Here is a 17,656-nt window from a genome sequence, read left to right as displayed (position 1 = left end):
AAACAGAGTCAGTTCACTTTATTTGCCAAGATGTTATTATTTATATATATATACACAAACTTTAAGCATCCATCTTAACATATACACTGGAGGAATAGCCTTTCCATGTTTTAAGTTTCATATTTACTATAAGATTGGATCTAGCCATACTATACTTATACCTCTTCACACAGACGCTAACTGTAAATAGTAGGGGAAGGGGAGTAAGATGGTTTCTAGAACCCGAACTTCGGTCCCAGTCTTCTTTTCCTGAGGCGCTCGGCGATGATAAAAGCAAGTTCAAGTGCTTGAGAAGCGTTGAGTCTTGGGTCACAATGTGTATGGTAGCGCGAGCTCAGATCATTGTAAGTAATTGTTCGAGAGCCTCCAACGCACTCTGTTACGTTCTGACCTGTCATCTCCAGATGCACACCACCAGGATAACTCCCTTCTTGATCGTGTACATCAAAGAATGCTCTTACCTCGGCCTACACAGATACACGCAATCACAATATAAGCTACGGCGAAAAGAAATTCACTAGGATAGTCTAGTCGGTACGTATAAAAAGCATAACGTCACAGAATTTCCTATACTAGTAAACGGTGTATTAGATCTTATTATCAACTAATTTCTTCCCTTGTACTATTTCGAAATGTAGATTCAATGGCATGCAACCTCAAAGCTGTCATGAATGTTCAATGACACGCGATCTTCTCCTATAGTTTCTTGCTTACTAAAACAGTTTCGAAATACTTTACTTATATTGTCAAGGGTGGCAGATAAATATTTTTTAAAAACATACGGCAGAATTCACATACCACGAGAACATAAAGCAAGTATATAAAGCAGGCAGAATAGCATCATACCCGGATAGAGTCAAATGAACGCGTTTTGAGTCCACAAGGGGCTTTAGTGGTATTTCCATGCATAGGATCACTGACCCAAGTGACAATTTGACCAGCTCCGCGAACAGCCCTGATCAGATGGGGAAGCTTTACTCTCATGTTATCAGCTCCCATCCTGGCGATTACTGTAATCCTTCCTGGTCTATTTTGAGGGTTAAGAATGTCAATAAGCTTGACTAGTTCATTTGGATCCATTTTGTGACTCACCTGCAATATTGAAACAAAGGTAGCTTATATAGCATGTATGTCCATCAATCAGTCAACCAACTATGTCTAAACTCCAAGCTAGTTAATATCGTGGAAACTAAGGGAGCTTGAAATCTGGTGATACAGTAATTGATTTCATAGGAAAATGAAGAGGTGGATACTAGAATTGTACATTGCATTCAACGTTTTAACTCTGGTCGGTATTTGTTCTCTGCATCCCAGTTTATATGACTCTGTTTTCTTTTTGGGACATCTCAGATGCTTGACACCATTCTTCTAATAATATCATTGATAAGATTTCAAGAATTCAAATTTATGTATTATTTTAATTTTAAACTTTGATATAATGTTTTCCTCTCAAATTTAGCTTAATACCACCTCTTATTCAATATATATATATATGTTAAATTGATATCATAAACTCCATCCTACTCACACTACATATAGAGAAAGACCTAAATTTTCAGAAAATATAACTCCAAAACTTTGTTTTCTCTTTTTTTTTTTTTTTTGACAAAGGTAACAGAACTTTGTTTTCTCTTTTTGTTAACCAATATTCAAACATTCTAGACTTTTTACTGATAATCACAGGCTAAAAGTTAAATCTCAGCATGTGGATTGTCAAAGAATAGACGAAGGTCCAGGCACAGTTAAATGCATCTCTAAGGCATGACTTATAATTCACATTCTCCATCTTTCCCTTCAACTCCTTATCACATGCAGATGTCAATATTAAATTCGTTCCACATCTTACAAGATACTCTGCAGAGCCCTTCATAATTAGCATATCTTACCACACTCCTTTTTTCCAACAAAATAAAGTGCAGTAAAAGAAGTGCACTGTACCTTGATTCCAAGTGGATTGGCAATTCCTCTCAAGAACTCAACATGAGCACCATCCAATTGCCTTGTTCGTTCCCCAACCCAAATCATATGAGCGGAGCAGTCATAATAAAAACCAGAAGTTGAATCCTCCCTCGTAAGTGCTTGTTCATAAGGCAAGAGAAGGCACTCGTGCGATGTCCAGAAATCAGTTGTTGTCATGATTGGGTGGTCAACTGTAAGCCCAGCAGCAGTCATGAAGCCCATGGTTTCGTCAACTCGGTGAGCCAGTTCACGGTACCTTCGGGAAACATATTGCTCACAAAATTGTTAGTCATGGAAGTTATAATAAAAGGACATTCAGACTACAAAACCAATAAAAGACAAACATTTTCTTTCGATAAGTAACAAATATAGCATAGCAGAAGACATACCTGTCACCTTGCTCGCTGCGATCAGTAAAGTCAAGATTCCACTCGTTAACCCTCTGCATGGCAGCATAACCTCCAGTAGCAAATGCCCTGAGGAGGTTCAATGTAGCTACAGACTGAGTATAGGCCCTAATCATCCTATGGGGGTCAGGAATTCTTGATTTCTCATCAAAAGTATCGCCATTCACATTGTCTCCCCTGTAACTTGGCAGCTTCACACCATCCTTCTCTTCAAATGGATCAGATCTTGGCTTTGCAAATTGACCTGCCATTCTACCGACCTAACCAGTAAAGTACAAGAATAAATAACCAAATCTTGGAACTCAGCTTATAGAATCAATCAACAATCAAAAGTAAAACTATCTTTGTTACAGCCACAGAAACCGCTAAAATGAATAAATTACACCTGGTTCTAAATTTCGAGATTCAGTTGCTGATTCGTCTGATTGACATGCATGCGAGATTTCGGATAATTAGTCAAACAAGAGAATTTCTTAATTATAATTGGAACCAAGACCTAAGCAGCAGACTAAAGTAAAGTTTAATCAAGTATTTCGCCTAAGGAGCAAATAATTGAAATATCATTTTCATCATTAGCAACAAGCATCATTTGACTTATTTCAAGCACATCCTCGTCAGTTTCTGTGTACTAGGCCAACCATCTAAAGCTGTCCCAGAGCAATCAAAAGGAATAAAGAATTCACTTTACAGATACTATAATCAAGGTCAAATTTAATCATTTAAGTGTCAATTAGTGTGGAAACATAACATTTTTTCCCTCTACCAACTAATTAAACCACCTGAAGGGCTTGAACAGCTTAAGACCAAGTTCTGTAAAATTGTATATATCACAGACAAAGACCACCTGTGGGACCAAACCCCATATGCCATGTGATCATGCAAACCACCAGAAATTATTAATCTCTTCCAATGAATTCTTTATAAGGATCGCACCGTTGGGCGATGACTAGTACAAACATTAGCTATGAAGTAATTAACTCAAAGAGAAAATCACCTTGATTACAGGCATTTGACCACCAAACATAAGCACAACGCCCATCTGCAAGATGACTCTGAAAGTGTCCCTAATGTTATTAGCACTAAATTCCTTAAAGCTTTCAGCACAATCACCACCCTGCAACAAGAAAGCATTCCCAAGAGCAGCTTCGCCCAATTTCTCTTCAAGATTCCTAGCTTCCCCAGCAAATACAATTGGGGGATACGTCGAAAGGGTATCAAGAACTGATTCCAGCTTTACCTTATCAGGGTATTCAGGGAGCTGAGAAGCCGGCTTCGATTTCCAGCTTTCAAGACTCCATTTTCCTTCTGGGTTTTGAGCAGTTTTTGCTGTTGTTGAGGGTGGAGATTGAACGGCTGAGATGGGTTTGATTCTTGGCCTGATTTTGGAGTTTGACGGGGTTGTTATTTTGGGAAAGGAAGAGAAGAAGATGGGTTTCTGTAAAGGTGAAGACTTTGGGGCTTGAAGGCACGAATTGGGGAGGGCTGAGCCACCCCTGTTGCCGCCGGCGGTGGCGACTACCAGAGCCATTTTTTTGTGTTTGGGTTGGGATTGGGGAATACAAAGAGAATTGAATAATCGCTCAGTGAACAAAGATACCTGAATTTGTTTAGAACTAAACAGTTGTTATTTGGGTATGTCCAAATATGTATTTCTTATCTATATTGAATCTCGATGAATTTAAATTAATGTATTATAAATTTATTTTTATATGTATACAACATTTCTAATAATTCTTTTTTCTAATCCACAAAGTTCAAAGCACAATTAATTCAGATTCATACATCGTAGAGTTCATTTTTGAATACGAACTTCCTAACAATTTCTTTTCATATCTTAGTCGAAACCGAGAAGTTAGCATTTACTATCCCTTTACCTTATTTTGACATTCGTATGTCTTATTAATCTTTTTATTAATCTATAGTCCTTTTGTCCATTGAAATAATTAACTGAATATAAAATTTAAGAATTAAAAATATTTTGACACATACAAAAACTTTACTGAAATCTTGTTGGTCTGAATGAGTCATGACATTTAAATTTTAATGCAATATATGTATTAATTTAAAATAACATAAAAAAATTAAAGTTGAATTTTTTTTCTACTCTTATAGTCCTATTATTTTTTAACTTTCCCTTGTCATCTCACTCTTAATTCTCTAAACAAAATTTCATGTACTAAAACAATGACTTATAAAGTTTGAAAAACATTCATTCAATTAATTAACGAACTACTAGAGTCCATGAAATGTAAACAACAAAATACAATACAGTACAAAATGATACAAACATGAAAATACAACTTCTAATTCAACTACTGTCGGTGAGAATGTCAACATGGAGAGGTGAGGCAGGTAGGGACTTAGCAGCCATGATTTGCCTACTTTTCTTTGATAAAACTGATGTTGATGTTTTCCTTGCGTGCACAAATTTTTCATTCGATTTAACAATCAAGAAGAATACCATACGGTACAAAATCAATATAACTACCAAAATAGCAAGATCTACCCATTTTGAGTAGCCCATTTCTACTTGCCATTTTTCTCTCAATACTTCTTCTCCGCTAATAGTAACATTGATTCCATTGACATTATCTGTAAAAAATAATCCTTCAAATTCATTCTTAAACATGCCTTGGTAAGCATACCTGTGAAACGAAATGTAGTATAACGGGTACTTCCAAATAATTTTAGGTAACTCATTAGGTATCTGGAAAAAACCGCCGCTTAATATCATCAATCCTTGTATTCCTGCACCTACTACAATGCCCATGAGGAAATTAGGCACGATAGCTGCAACGTTAGTCATTAGGCTCTCGACTATCATCATACTAATGAAGAGGACTAGAGCAAAGTATATGAAATGCTCGAATCCAGGTTGAAATCCAGTGAGGAAATAGGCAATGGAACCTGGAACTAGTGAAATCAATAACAAATAGGGCATGGAGGAAACGGTGTTGCCAATCACAAAAGCAGAAGAACCATAGTGTCCGTTCAAGTTTTCTCTTTGAAATACCTGAATTAAATAGTTGTGACGAAATGATTTAGCAGAGAAATTAGTTGGTTGTGATGATGGAATTAATGAGGATATAATATACCTTCATGTCCTCCACAAATGAAGGGAATCCACCAACTGTCATGAATGTCATGAATGAAACAACGAAAGCCACCATTAGACCTCTTTCCTGGAAAATGTCATGTTCATGATCATCGTTTAGTAGTAGTACTAAAAATTCTTCTGATTTCTTATATCTATTGTTTATACCTCGATTGAACGATAACTTATGTCAACGTTATAGTAGATAGTGCCAAGACCTAAAGCAAGGATGACATAAGACACAGATCGCATCCAGTAGTAGCCAAGATCACGAAACATGTTCACAGATGATCTCCTTGTCAAAACAAGGCTTTGCGTGATAAAATTTGCATGACTTCTTTTTTCCAATATTTCACCTCCCTGGAAAATAAATAATGTTAAGAGTGATTCTCATCACGTGCATACAAACAGAGCGGATACTAGTTACAAGTTCACTAATATCTAAAAATATTTGACTGTGAACTCAGTTGTTATTGTAGATTAACTTAGTATCAATTCATAAATTTCAACTCCGGACTCCCCCCCTTGTCATGCTTTATCCCTTTTGCTTACCTGTTGACATATTTCTGCAATCTGATTCTGAACTTTATGGTATTCCTCGGATGATTTATATGAATTTATGAGAAAATCTACCACTTCTTCTGTTGGCATTCTTCCAGCTAAACCATGTTCGATATCCTATTAATTAATAAATTCAGTAAAAATGCAAGCTTTGTCCTCTCCAAGAGTTATTGAAAAAAAAGTATGGATACACTACTTAATTACCTCGTCAAAATCCTTGTTTATTGTTTTAAGAAAATGATCAGACGGATTCTGAAGAAGTGGGCAAGGGAAACCATTTGTCCTGAAAAACTACAATACCAAAAAGCAGAGATTAAAAACAGATGTAGATTCTTTTCACAGTTGCGACATCGTTTAAAAATGACCAATAAACTTGATAAGCTTATACCTCAATTGCTGCATTCGCGGGTCCAAAATACACAGTTCTTCCTGAAGACAAAATGCACAAACTGTGAAAGAGACTGAAAACTTCAGCACTTGGCTGATGAATCGATGCAATAATGGTTCTTCCGCCTCTTTGGCGTGAAATTCCTCTCATCACATAATACGATGCAGCGCTGTCTAGGCCACTGGTTGGTTCATCAAGGAAAAGAAGTTTTGGTCTCGTTAGAATTTCAATGCAAATACTGAGTCTCCTCTTTTCTCCTCCGCTAATTCCTTTATTACCAAATCCACCAATTCTCGTGTTCATTGCATCTTGCAACCCCATATCCCTTATAGTTTGTTCTGCTATTTCTATTTTCTCTGATTTTGATATTGAATCTGGGAGTTGTAGTTGCGCGGAGTAATAAACAGCTTCTTTAACTGTTAGCGTTGCTATCAGAGTTTCATCTTGAGTCACATATGCCTGATTTTGTACGATGAAGAAATTACAGAGTTTAACGGTGCAGCAGGACAGTTACGTTGCAGTATAATTTAAGATTTTTAACTTACAGAAGTTCCATAAGAAAGTTTTTGCTTGTGACCATTGATTAGAATATCCCCACTCTGCCTCGTGCTGAAATCCAGTCTCCCTGATCAATTAGCATATATACATGATTTAATTTGCGAAGATAACTAAACATACATATCAAATTTGAACATATATACCAGCTAACGCGTCGAGAAGTGTAGATTTGCCAGAGCCAGAAGGACCCATTACAGCCAATAGTTCACTTGGTCGAGCATAGCCAGTGACACCTTCAATTATGTTTTTGCTTCCAATTCTACTAATGGAAACAGACACACGCAAGTCATTCCATGTCAAGAAAACACCTTCATTCAATTCTTCATCCTCCACCTTTCCAATTCGGATATTCTGCCACATCTCCATATCAAAATATACTACGTAGCAAAGAAATGTAGTAAGGAAACTAGTTTATATGCTTACATATATATAGGAGGAAAATTGATATACAATTAGTATTCAATAACAGGTCTATTTTATATATGTAAAAGTAGGTCATGCATGCTAAGCCGACCACTAAAGTAATGACTTGTAGACTTTTTTTTTATTTTCTAAAAATGTAATTTATATATATATATATATAATAATAACTGAAAAATAAAATTGCTCTTAGGTAAATTGTAGTATTCTTTCATATGTGACTATAATTTTGTTGTTTCATTTATATTCTAATTACTAACATGAACCCACATTATAATTCCTATATTTTCCTTTTTTATTCTTTCCTTTTTTTTTTATGATTGCTTTCTAGGAGCTCCCACCATTTTTTTTTACTTTATTGGTGCCTTAAACTCACAACTTTCTAGTTGAAAGTGGGAATATTTTTTAGTTTTCCAAACAGTCAAACCGTTTGTATTGTACAAAAATCTTGTTGTCTGCAGGGGCGCAGCTACAGCGTCCCGAGTGACACCCTTCGTCGAAAAATTATACCATATATATAAGTAAAATGTTACTGGTAACGGTTAAAGTTAATAGATCGGACATCCTGAACAAATCAAGATGCTATGGTCCAACGGTGTGAGGCTCTCCTCCTTACTTTGAAGGCGCGGGTTTGAATCTCCACAAGTGCATTTTATAATCATTTTAAATAGAACACTCTTATTTTATTATTCATTAACTTATTTCTTTAATTGTCTAAGCTAATTAAATTACATTCTTAATTAGAAATCTAGGTTTAGTAGCTAATTGAATTTTCAATGAATTTGACTTTTTATTACTTTTCATTAAAATTTAAAATGTAGTTATTTAATTTAAAGTTAATAAACAAATTCTAAACTTTTTCTATAAAGCTGCTAAAAGCGAACAAAAGAACACCTCATTTGATTTTGCTTCCATTATTTATGACTCGTTATTGTTGTCATCACTATAGATTAGTGAAAGCTTGAATGTCTCCNCCCCCCCCCCCCCCCCCCCCCCCCTCCTTTTTTTTTTTGCTTTGTTTGTTCACTTTATATTGAATTAAACACAAACATTAAAGTTAAATATCATGCAGTTTGATTTTTAAAATTTTGGAACATTTATTCGTAAAAAAAATTAATATTAGTGTTATGTAGTTCAATTTTAATTTTTTCAATGCATCCATTCATCAAAAAAAAAAAAATACTTATGTATTATTTGGACACCCTTCATAAAAATCCTAGCTACGCCACTGATTGTCTGTTATCGAAAATATCAACTCTTCTCTTTTATGTCTTTTTCATATTTCAATTTTCAAGCATTGTAACAAGTTATCATTATATTGAAGCTATACAACACTATTTTGATATCATTATATCAGCTCATCATATTTAGCACTATACTTTTTCGATATCACTATATTAAATTCTTGAATCAGATTTTATTATTCTAGCTTTATATTATATTTTTCCATTGAATATTTTTGTTGATTGCATTCTTACTTCATAAGGTTTTTGTACATCAAATTCTTTGTAGACCTCACTTATAGGATAATAGTAGGTATGTTATTGTCATTCAAGTTATATATGTCTAAGTAGAGAAAAAAAATTAAAACCTTCAGAAAAAATTGGCTTTAAACCCCAATCTAATTAAAACGTTGTGCATGCATGCTATCAATTTCAGCAAGTTCAGGCACATTACCGAATAGGAATTGTTACAAGTAGGTAGCTTGGAGACAGGCGCAGATGAAGGATTAATTCGTACCTAATTAATCTCATTAATTCATTAGACGGTAGTCATGTGCCACAACTTTTTTTTGGTCTTATTTGCCTGCACAACACACTTATATTTTTCCTTATTTTCTATCGGTATCAGATATTTATATTAAAGTTTGATTAAATTTAGATTCACGCTCAAAACTTTTACATTATATTAGAGGTAAAATGCTTCCTAACAAATGTGACTCTATACTCAAAGGGGCTCAAACTCTATATTTAAGAGGATTCAAACTTAAATCATTGAATGAGTACTTACTACTCCATCACAATTTTTTTTTGGTTGCACAACACTCTTTCATTTCCAACTTCTTACCTACTTTAATATTATTATTTTTCGTCTTTCAAATTGTTGGAACATATAAACTGAAATCAGTTCCTAATAATTTTGATTTAGATATTGTTTTAGAGGGTGGAAAACTTTACAACATGATTGACACTAGCTAGTTGTTTGTGAGGCATCTTTTTGTCTTACAAAATTTTATACTTTTGTGAGACAAAAAAATACTCCCTTTATTTTATATTAAGTGAATTTGTGAGGTAATACATCTCTATTAAGAAAAAAAAAAATTGGGATATTAATAGAACATCATTTTCCACTTTTGTCCTTTTAGTTATTCTCAAACTATTCTTGAAAATATAAATAATTCAAAGTGAAATCATGAATATGAGCAATTAACTCTCTTGAAATTATAGCTTAGAAAATGTAAATGAGCAGCAAAAATAAAAGAAATTTCCAACAATTTTCTTGAACTTAGAACAATCCACTTATTTTGAATATTAAAAAAAGGCGCTGATTTTATTTCCTCTTTCTTGAATAATATCACTTAAGAGTTTAACTAGTATACATCGATGATGTAGATTTTTTTTACACAATCAGGTATTTTAAAGCTTGTTGTAAGTCAAATTCTCAAAAAAATTATTTAAAAATAAATAAATTATTAATTAAAAATAGTAGAATAAGGTAATTTAGACTCTACTTATTCTACCCAAATATTTTTATCGTGTACCAAAAATATATGCGTATATTCTCTTTTTGTTTTCTCAAACCATTGAAGGAGGCAAATGATACACCATTGAAACAAAGTAGTATCATTCTTTGTAGTGGCTCTTCATACAACAATTTCTTTTGTATAAAATAATCCATAAAAAATCATAATTTTCTTTTTGACAAATTAGACTAATCCACCAGCTTCTATTCAAGAATTAAATTTTCCCTAAGTGCAACAAAGAAGTAATTTTCAATTACATATTGATGGTGTAATTCACTCCATAATATCTAGAACTTAATAATTGATCTAAGTAATACTTGAAAAATCAAATATAACATATAAACAGAGACAAAAATAAAAATTGAAGTAAGAATCTAGCAAAGAAGGGGGAGAGAGAATGGAAATGAGTGAAATGTGTTTTAAAATAGATTAAATTACAAGAATAATCAATTATTGCAGATTAAATTACCTGATAATGTTAAAAAAAATTACCCCATCCGTGCATATTAGTTAAAATCCTCACTTAGTTCCCTTACCTTTATGGGTTTGGGAATCTTTCTTTTTTTTTTTTGTTTTTTTATGGGTTTGGGAATCAATATCTCTTTTAGGAAAGAAATTTATCCTGATCTTAAATCAACAATTAAAAATGAATAGAATCATTGCATGTAAATTTAAAATGTCAAAGATAACCCTTAATTAACATGAATTATAACTTTCATTTTTTCAATATTTTTAAAAACTCTAAGAAATTGTAAATGGAATAAAACTAAAAACGGTAAATTATAAGTGAACTACAAAAAATGGTTCTCCCATAAAAATACTTTACAAACTACATTAACAATATATATAAGTTAAACTTTAATAGGTGTTATAAGATTTTTCAGACAATATTTTTCAATTTTTTATGTCTAGTCGAACAAAATGTTTGGAATTAATTTTTTCTTTAGAAAAAAAAAGCTACTTAAAAAATGAGGAAAATGACTTTTCCAACAAAAGTAGAAAAAGTAAGTTGCATAAGTGACCTTCCAAATTTATTGTCTCCTCCCCACCAAACACTCACCCCTTAACCATCCCACCCCAAACCCCCACTTCCCATTCCTATTTCTTTCATATTTTTTGCTAGATAACATATAAATGTTCTTAAAATAATATTTTATTTCTTATTACCAAATACTAAAATATAACTAAAAGAACCAATTAGAAAATATTTTGGTCGAAATCATTTTCCTTCCTACCAAATACATTAAACACACTTCCGACAGGAACATTAATCAGGAATTAAACTTCAATGGTTTAAAGTTTTGATTAAACATACAGTTAGAAGCCGCTTTCTTCAATTAAATGATTCCAAATTAAACACTCTATATTTGTGGTAGGTTTCTGTTTCTTGAGAGAGTAATTATATATAGATAGTGTAATGTCCACTTTACCCTTTTAATATTTTGAATTTGGAAAATAATATCTTGAATTACATAACTCCCACCCACCCCACCCACCCCACCCTTAATTTTTTTTCTTCTTATTTGTTTTGGTTTTCACAATCGGAGCATTAATTAGGTTTTATGGTATATTTCATTTATTTTACACCTCAAATTTTAAAAATCAACTTCAAAAAATCAAAACTTGTCTTTCTCTAGCAATGTCAAAGAGGATATATATTATGATCAACATTCTTAATCAAATCCCCATTAAGTAATCAAAAAATCTAGGCAATAGTAGTACTTAGAGACTGTTTAAGAAAAAAGATAAATACATATGGAACCATAATCACTTAACTAATAATATAAGCTCTAAAAGCAATAGCTCTTTATTCAAACAAACAAAAATTCATATTTAGGGTAAAACATTAATATAACGCTAATAAAATGAGAATTAATAAGGAACATTACTAATCCCTCCATTCTATTTTAGTTGTCATGAAAAGGTCTGATACAACTTAAGAAAAAATTAATAAGGAGTATTGTTTGACCAATATATTCCTTATTAATTCCTTAGTCTTTATTTATATAAACATATCTCTTAATTATAGAATAATTAATATTAAAGGCAAAGTTGAAAAGTGATAATTAATTCTCTTTTAATTGTTTAAGTTAAAATTATTTCGAAATAATTATATTCCGTTTGTACAATCTTTTTGCTTTTATTGTAGTGTAACTGTCATTGAACGAGTCCTCTCTTTACAAGATATTTTGGATCAAATGAAAATTAATAGTCGGCCTACATTAATTTGCGCAACATTTGACTTTTAGTTAGAAAAAAGTAGAGAATGTTTGTTGTGACATTAGGTCTATTCGTGTCCATACTGTTGGAAAAAATCCATTTTGTCCATAAAACGTAGCTCTCTTGTGAGGGTAATTATGATTCATATTCAAAAGTAAAGAATAGGTTGTTTGATTTTAAATAGTTTTGTGGAAAATAATTTGGATCTTTTCATCTCAATAATCAAATACTTAAAAAGAGGTCGTTTGATTTGAAAATAAATTATGCTAAGATTGATTATTTTGGTATTATTTTTTTATTGATGAATTTGTTTGTTGTATTAAAAATAACATGCATTATATAATTTATAAGAATAAATTATTTATTTACCAGTAAGAAAGAAAAACAAATATTCCCACCTTATTTTAGTAGAAGAAGAGTTTGCGGGATTTTAAGAGTATTTTTGTTATTTTTATCATTTTATCTAATTTCAATATTATTATTCCACACTCCATTTAACTTATTTAGATACTAATTATTAATTCTGATTTAACTTATCTAAAATTTAATAACCAAATAAAAGAGTATAAAACAATAATAAAACTATATTTCAAAACTACGTATGCACGTCCAGCCTACCGAACCAACCATGTGTCTATTTTTCCAGTGAGCATCTAATATTTAGACTTGGTCCAAAAATTGTATTTCAAAATATCTTTTTTTTTACAATAAGTCAAATCCACTTGTGCAATGGTGGCCATTCTTGTATTTTTAATTGGGTAAATTTTAGAAATCCCATAGTTTTAATATGAAATTACAATTTATCCCTCTTTAGTTTGTAATTATATTAATCCCTTAAAAAGTAACACAAACCGGATACATAATATGTAGCTCGGATACATTAAAGAGTATCTCGAATACATTATAACATAAATCAAATACATAATATGTAGCTCGGATACATAATATGTAGCTCATATACATTATAAAATAAATCGGATACATAATATGTAGCTCGGATACATTAAAGAAATACGAGATTTTAGAGGTTTTTAGAAATAGAAGGGGATATTGAAAATAAGGGAACATAAGATGTGTATTTCAGTAATTTTTTCTTTTTTAATTTTGGATAAATTACCTTATTAGACATACATCACTACTATATATACTAATATTATCTTTACTTTCAAACAATTACATTTATTACCACTTTTAATATTTTATACCATATATTAATATATTATTTGAAGATACAATTAGATTATTAGATACCCACATACTTTAAAACTAGGATTGATTAATTATCTGCTTAATTAACTATTTCACTCCAAATCAACCACTATCTCTTAATTCTCCTCTCCCGTATTTATCACTCAATTATGTCTCCTCCTTTATGATTCAGGAATTTCATCGTACAATTTCATTCCAACAATAGCTAATCTACTCTCTTCTTCTCAAGATATCATCACCATAGCCAACAAATTCTCCTGAACCCAAATATTATTTTGTATTGTTCATTTATAACTAGATCAAATCAAAGTAACTGCTACATAGAAAACTTTAATTCAGAATGGGTCTTGATTGTTTGTCTCCGGAAGAAATGGATCTTAGTTTTGATTATGTTATGCTACAATGCAAAAGAATCAAAGGGGGTATTATACAGAGTTTTTGTTTGCTGGTGTTCTTCTAAGGCTTTCTTTGGTTACCATGACATGGATTTGGTAGTACCAACATTACTTTGATATAGTCCTTGAAACATGTGTATCCAATAAGTAGTAATCTTAATTAAGATCTGAGTTGTATTTTTAGTAATGAGGTGTCTGACTATGTATATGTATCCACCATTAAATTTCGGATACATGATTTTTAACAACACGATGATATTAATGATACGACAGATACTCTACAGTCGTGATTTGTTCATAAATTCATGTGATTCAACTACATTTCATATTTAGATATACATAATTAAATGTATATGCTTATTATGTATTCGAGATACATGTTTTTGGATATAACGTATGAAATTTAAATACACATAATTAGATGTATATGCTTCTTCTTTTTGTATATTCCATATTTAGATACACATAATTAGATGTATATGCTACTATGTATTTGAGATACATGTTTTTGGATATAACATATGCAATTGATACTTGATACATCAAATTAGTACTAGATACATATAAAAGATACATGAAATTAATATTATATATATATAAATAGATACATAAAATTAATAATAGATACCTATAACAAATACGTGAAATTAATACTAGATACTTCTACGATACATATGAATGTACTTGCGGGACACTCATGTATCTAAGTGTTTAGTTTGTTGGATACATCATATATTGATAAAGATACATCAAATTAATGAATTTATTATTTTAAGCGTAATAATTTGAAATTAATCAAATTGCATTACCAAGATATACATGTTTTTTTATCTTATATTAATAATATTAATGAATTTACTATTTCAAATAATAATAAAATGAAATTAATTATCTATGCATTTTGAAAATTCTCAATTACTCCTCTAATTAATAAAATCAGTTCCAACCAATTAATTTAAATAAATAAATTTTGTATCTCAATTTTAAAATTTGGCAGATACTGCATGTATCTCATGGATTCAGACTCATGTATCCTAAGCATAAAATATGGTATAAGAAGTAATATTTGAAACTATTGAGAATCTTAGTAATTAAGACCTAAACTAGTGAGATTTATGTGGTTTGCCCTTTAATTTTGTCTTAGTTGTATTTGGTGTCCAAATGAATACTATGATACACATTATATTCTTTACGCAAATAAATGCAGTTGACACAAATTGTATTAGTTGAGTAAAGAATACAACAAATACAGGGAGAGATAACAAAAATTAACTACGAAAAATAAATATTGAAACAATAGCTAAACTTGAAATTTGAGACGTGTTAAAGGATATTATCCTTTAAGATATTTTTGTTAGATTAAGTATATCCCCAGAATTTAACCAACTTTTCAAATTTCAAGTACTAACAATTAGGAGAAACAAACTCTTTCTAGTAACAAAAATAATACTCACTAGATTGTTTAAGAGAAGAAAAACGTATCAATAGAAGGAAAGTTTTTTTTAAAAAAAAATATTTCCGTATACTTTTCTAAAAGGCAATAATCTGAATCTACAAGTCAAAGAATTTTAAAAAAATAATCTAAAAAGTAAATTTAAAGTATAATTTAGTTGAATTATTTTTCAAAATGGAACATGCTAAATTTTATATATATCTACTTTCGTTGGTAAACCAAAATTCATCGTGCCGTCTATTTGGAAATTACCATAAGTGCAGCGTTCTAACTTTTGTGCACAAATAGCTGGCATGAAACTGTTACGAATGGACCGAGATCAATTATAGCAAAGCAGTCCAATACTATGTGCGCGATCCAAAAATTAGCTTATATTAGGTACTATAGCTATAATTTTTAAAAATATATAATTCGCAGCTACAATTTTTTCAATTATTGCTATTTGCTTGATTTGTATAATTTGTATAAATTCAGAATTTGTATAATTCGGTTCCTGATTATATAAATCCAGAATTTTGGATATGCTTACCCTAGCTATTTATATACGATTTATGAAAAAATCATTATAAATTACCCTGTTTGTATGTTGGCAAGCGAAATATACAAACGGGGTTCTGAAAAATTCCTGAATGTATAAATACAGAATTTGTATATACATACTTTATTTGTATATTCGCTAGTGAAATATACAAATAGACAAAAATATACAAACCACATCCTCCATCGCAAAATTATAGCTATGTAGCAAAATTATCAAAATTATAGCTGTAGAGCCTTATTATGTCTGTTATGTTTATTATTTATGAAATTTTCTCAAAGCATATTCCATGAAAAGTAGGTTTATGCCAATTATTGAGTAGAAAGTATAGTATGGTTTTACTTTCTATACTTTTAGAGTTTACATTTTTCATCTCTATTCTTATTCATAGTAATTTAATAATTTGAATATTACAATTACGATTCTAAAGTTTTACTCGTTCTGGTTCTTATTAATATAATGAGGGGTTCGAATTTGTTATAGAAACTTGTATGCGAACTTCACACAAAACTGCCCTTTATTTCATGTTGATTAACAAAGGTTTCATGTAAATATTTCAATTACTTGACTTATTTGTATTGTAACTCGAGAGATATTGGATGAAATGGATAAGCTATTATGAGTGAATTAAAATGGATTAATAAACCAATATCGATTGAAATTTGATAAATTAAATTGAGATACAATAAATAAAATGAATAAGGCACCATAAGTAAAATGAAATAAATAAATAAAATAATTAATAGTTGAAAATGAATAAGGCACCATAAGTAAAATGAAATGAAATAAATAAAATAATTAATAGTTGAAAATGAATAAATTGAATATAGTGGATGAAATAATTGAGGTACATAAGTGAAATAAAATAATATCCAAGCTTATGAGTGAAACTAATTAGATGAATAAAATAATTACAAGTTGATAATGAATAAATTAAATTAAGGTATCATGAATTAAATGAACTAGACATCATAAGTGAAATTGAAAAGAGGTGCTATATAAGTGAATTGAAATGAATAAATTAATAAAGTTTAGATTAAAAAAAGAGCTGGAATTTTGAAATTTCAAGCTAAATTTAAGATAAAACATCTAAAGTTTTACGATCAACAAGACATTAATAATATTTAAAAGGCGACATATTTATATTATTAATTCATTTACATAATAAGTGCTTAACAAATAAATATTTTTCTAAAATGTAAGTTAAATTTTGTAATAAAATACTTTATCAGATATTTTTCTTCTTGAGTGAAAGTGTGAAACAACTTACTCTTGCATTGTGTGCTAGGAAACACTATGCTTAATTCTCATTTATGTTTGTAGCTAGGAAGCAAACACTCTAATAGTAAGATTAAATCTAAATTTTCATAGCTTGTTTAGCATGAGAAATAATCAACGAAACATCAAAATTTTCATGATCCATTCTCAAAATCTTCAAGATTTTTTAATAATTCATTTCTGGTGATATTAAAAACTATCCGCCTTATTTGGATGGCAAGTGATATAACTATCCATAAAATAAGTGATTACTATATATTTTTTGGATGACAAGTGATATAACTATCCATAAAATAAGTGATTACTATATTTTTGATAAGAATTGAAATATTAGTAAGTGTCTAAATTGAATTTCGCTAAACAAAGAGTAAATATAAACAATTTACCAAGTAAGGGTGAAATTTAATCCTTTTCATGTATGTCCCCAGACTTG

The 17,656-nt window shown here is 30.6% G+C and overlaps 2 protein-coding genes across 2 annotated transcripts; both read right to left on the bottom strand.

Moving 5' to 3' along the window:
• LOC125870223 (phospho-2-dehydro-3-deoxyheptonate aldolase 2, chloroplastic-like) lies at nucleotides 1-4,004 on the bottom strand. The gene is given in 6 exon segments (XM_049550602.1): nucleotides 1-259; nucleotides 261-467; nucleotides 847-1,092; nucleotides 1,939-2,215; nucleotides 2,349-2,626; nucleotides 3,361-4,004. Coding segments are annotated over 6 exon segments (1,740 nt in total). The 5' UTR covers nucleotides 3,895-4,004; the 3' UTR covers nucleotides 1-61.
• A 670-nt stretch (nucleotides 4,005-4,674) lies between these two features.
• LOC125853339 (ABC transporter G family member 1-like) lies at nucleotides 4,675-7,333 on the bottom strand. Its single transcript, XM_049533007.1, has 8 exons — nucleotides 7,111-7,333; nucleotides 6,955-7,034; nucleotides 6,410-6,868; nucleotides 6,226-6,312; nucleotides 6,013-6,138; nucleotides 5,629-5,820; nucleotides 5,462-5,548; nucleotides 4,675-5,379 (listed from the first exon to the last, which is right to left on the bottom strand). The coding sequence occupies exons 1-8, from the start codon at nucleotides 7,331-7,333 to the stop codon at nucleotides 4,675-4,677; spliced, it is 1,959 nt and encodes a 652-aa protein (XP_049388964.1).
• Nucleotides 7,334-17,656: the final 10,323 nt, after the last annotated feature.

The sequence above is a fragment of the Solanum stenotomum genome, chromosome 1 (genome assembly GCF_019186545.1).
Source record: "Solanum stenotomum isolate F172 chromosome 1, ASM1918654v1, whole genome shotgun sequence".
Taxonomy (NCBI): Eukaryota; Viridiplantae; Streptophyta; class Magnoliopsida; order Solanales; family Solanaceae; genus Solanum; species Solanum stenotomum.
Note: the sequence above shows the minus strand (reverse complement) of the source record. Positions and strands in the feature narration are given on the sequence as shown.

What these genes read in the sequence shown, in the direction of transcription:
- LOC125853339 (XM_049533007.1), bottom strand. Translation starts at nt 7,333, where the DNA reads ATGGAGATGTGGCAGAATATCCGAATTGGAAAGGTGGAGGATGAAGAA. An exon ending in CCGCGAATGCAGCAATTGAG is followed by an intron (nt 6,313 to 6,409) that starts GTATAAGCTTAT and finishes TTGGTATTGTAG; the next exon opens with TTTTTCAGGACAAATGGTTT. An exon ending in TTGCAGAAATATGTCAACAG is followed by an intron (nt 5,821 to 6,012) that starts GTAAGCAAAAGG and finishes TTTATTTTCCAG; the next exon opens with GGAGGTGAAATATTGGAAAA.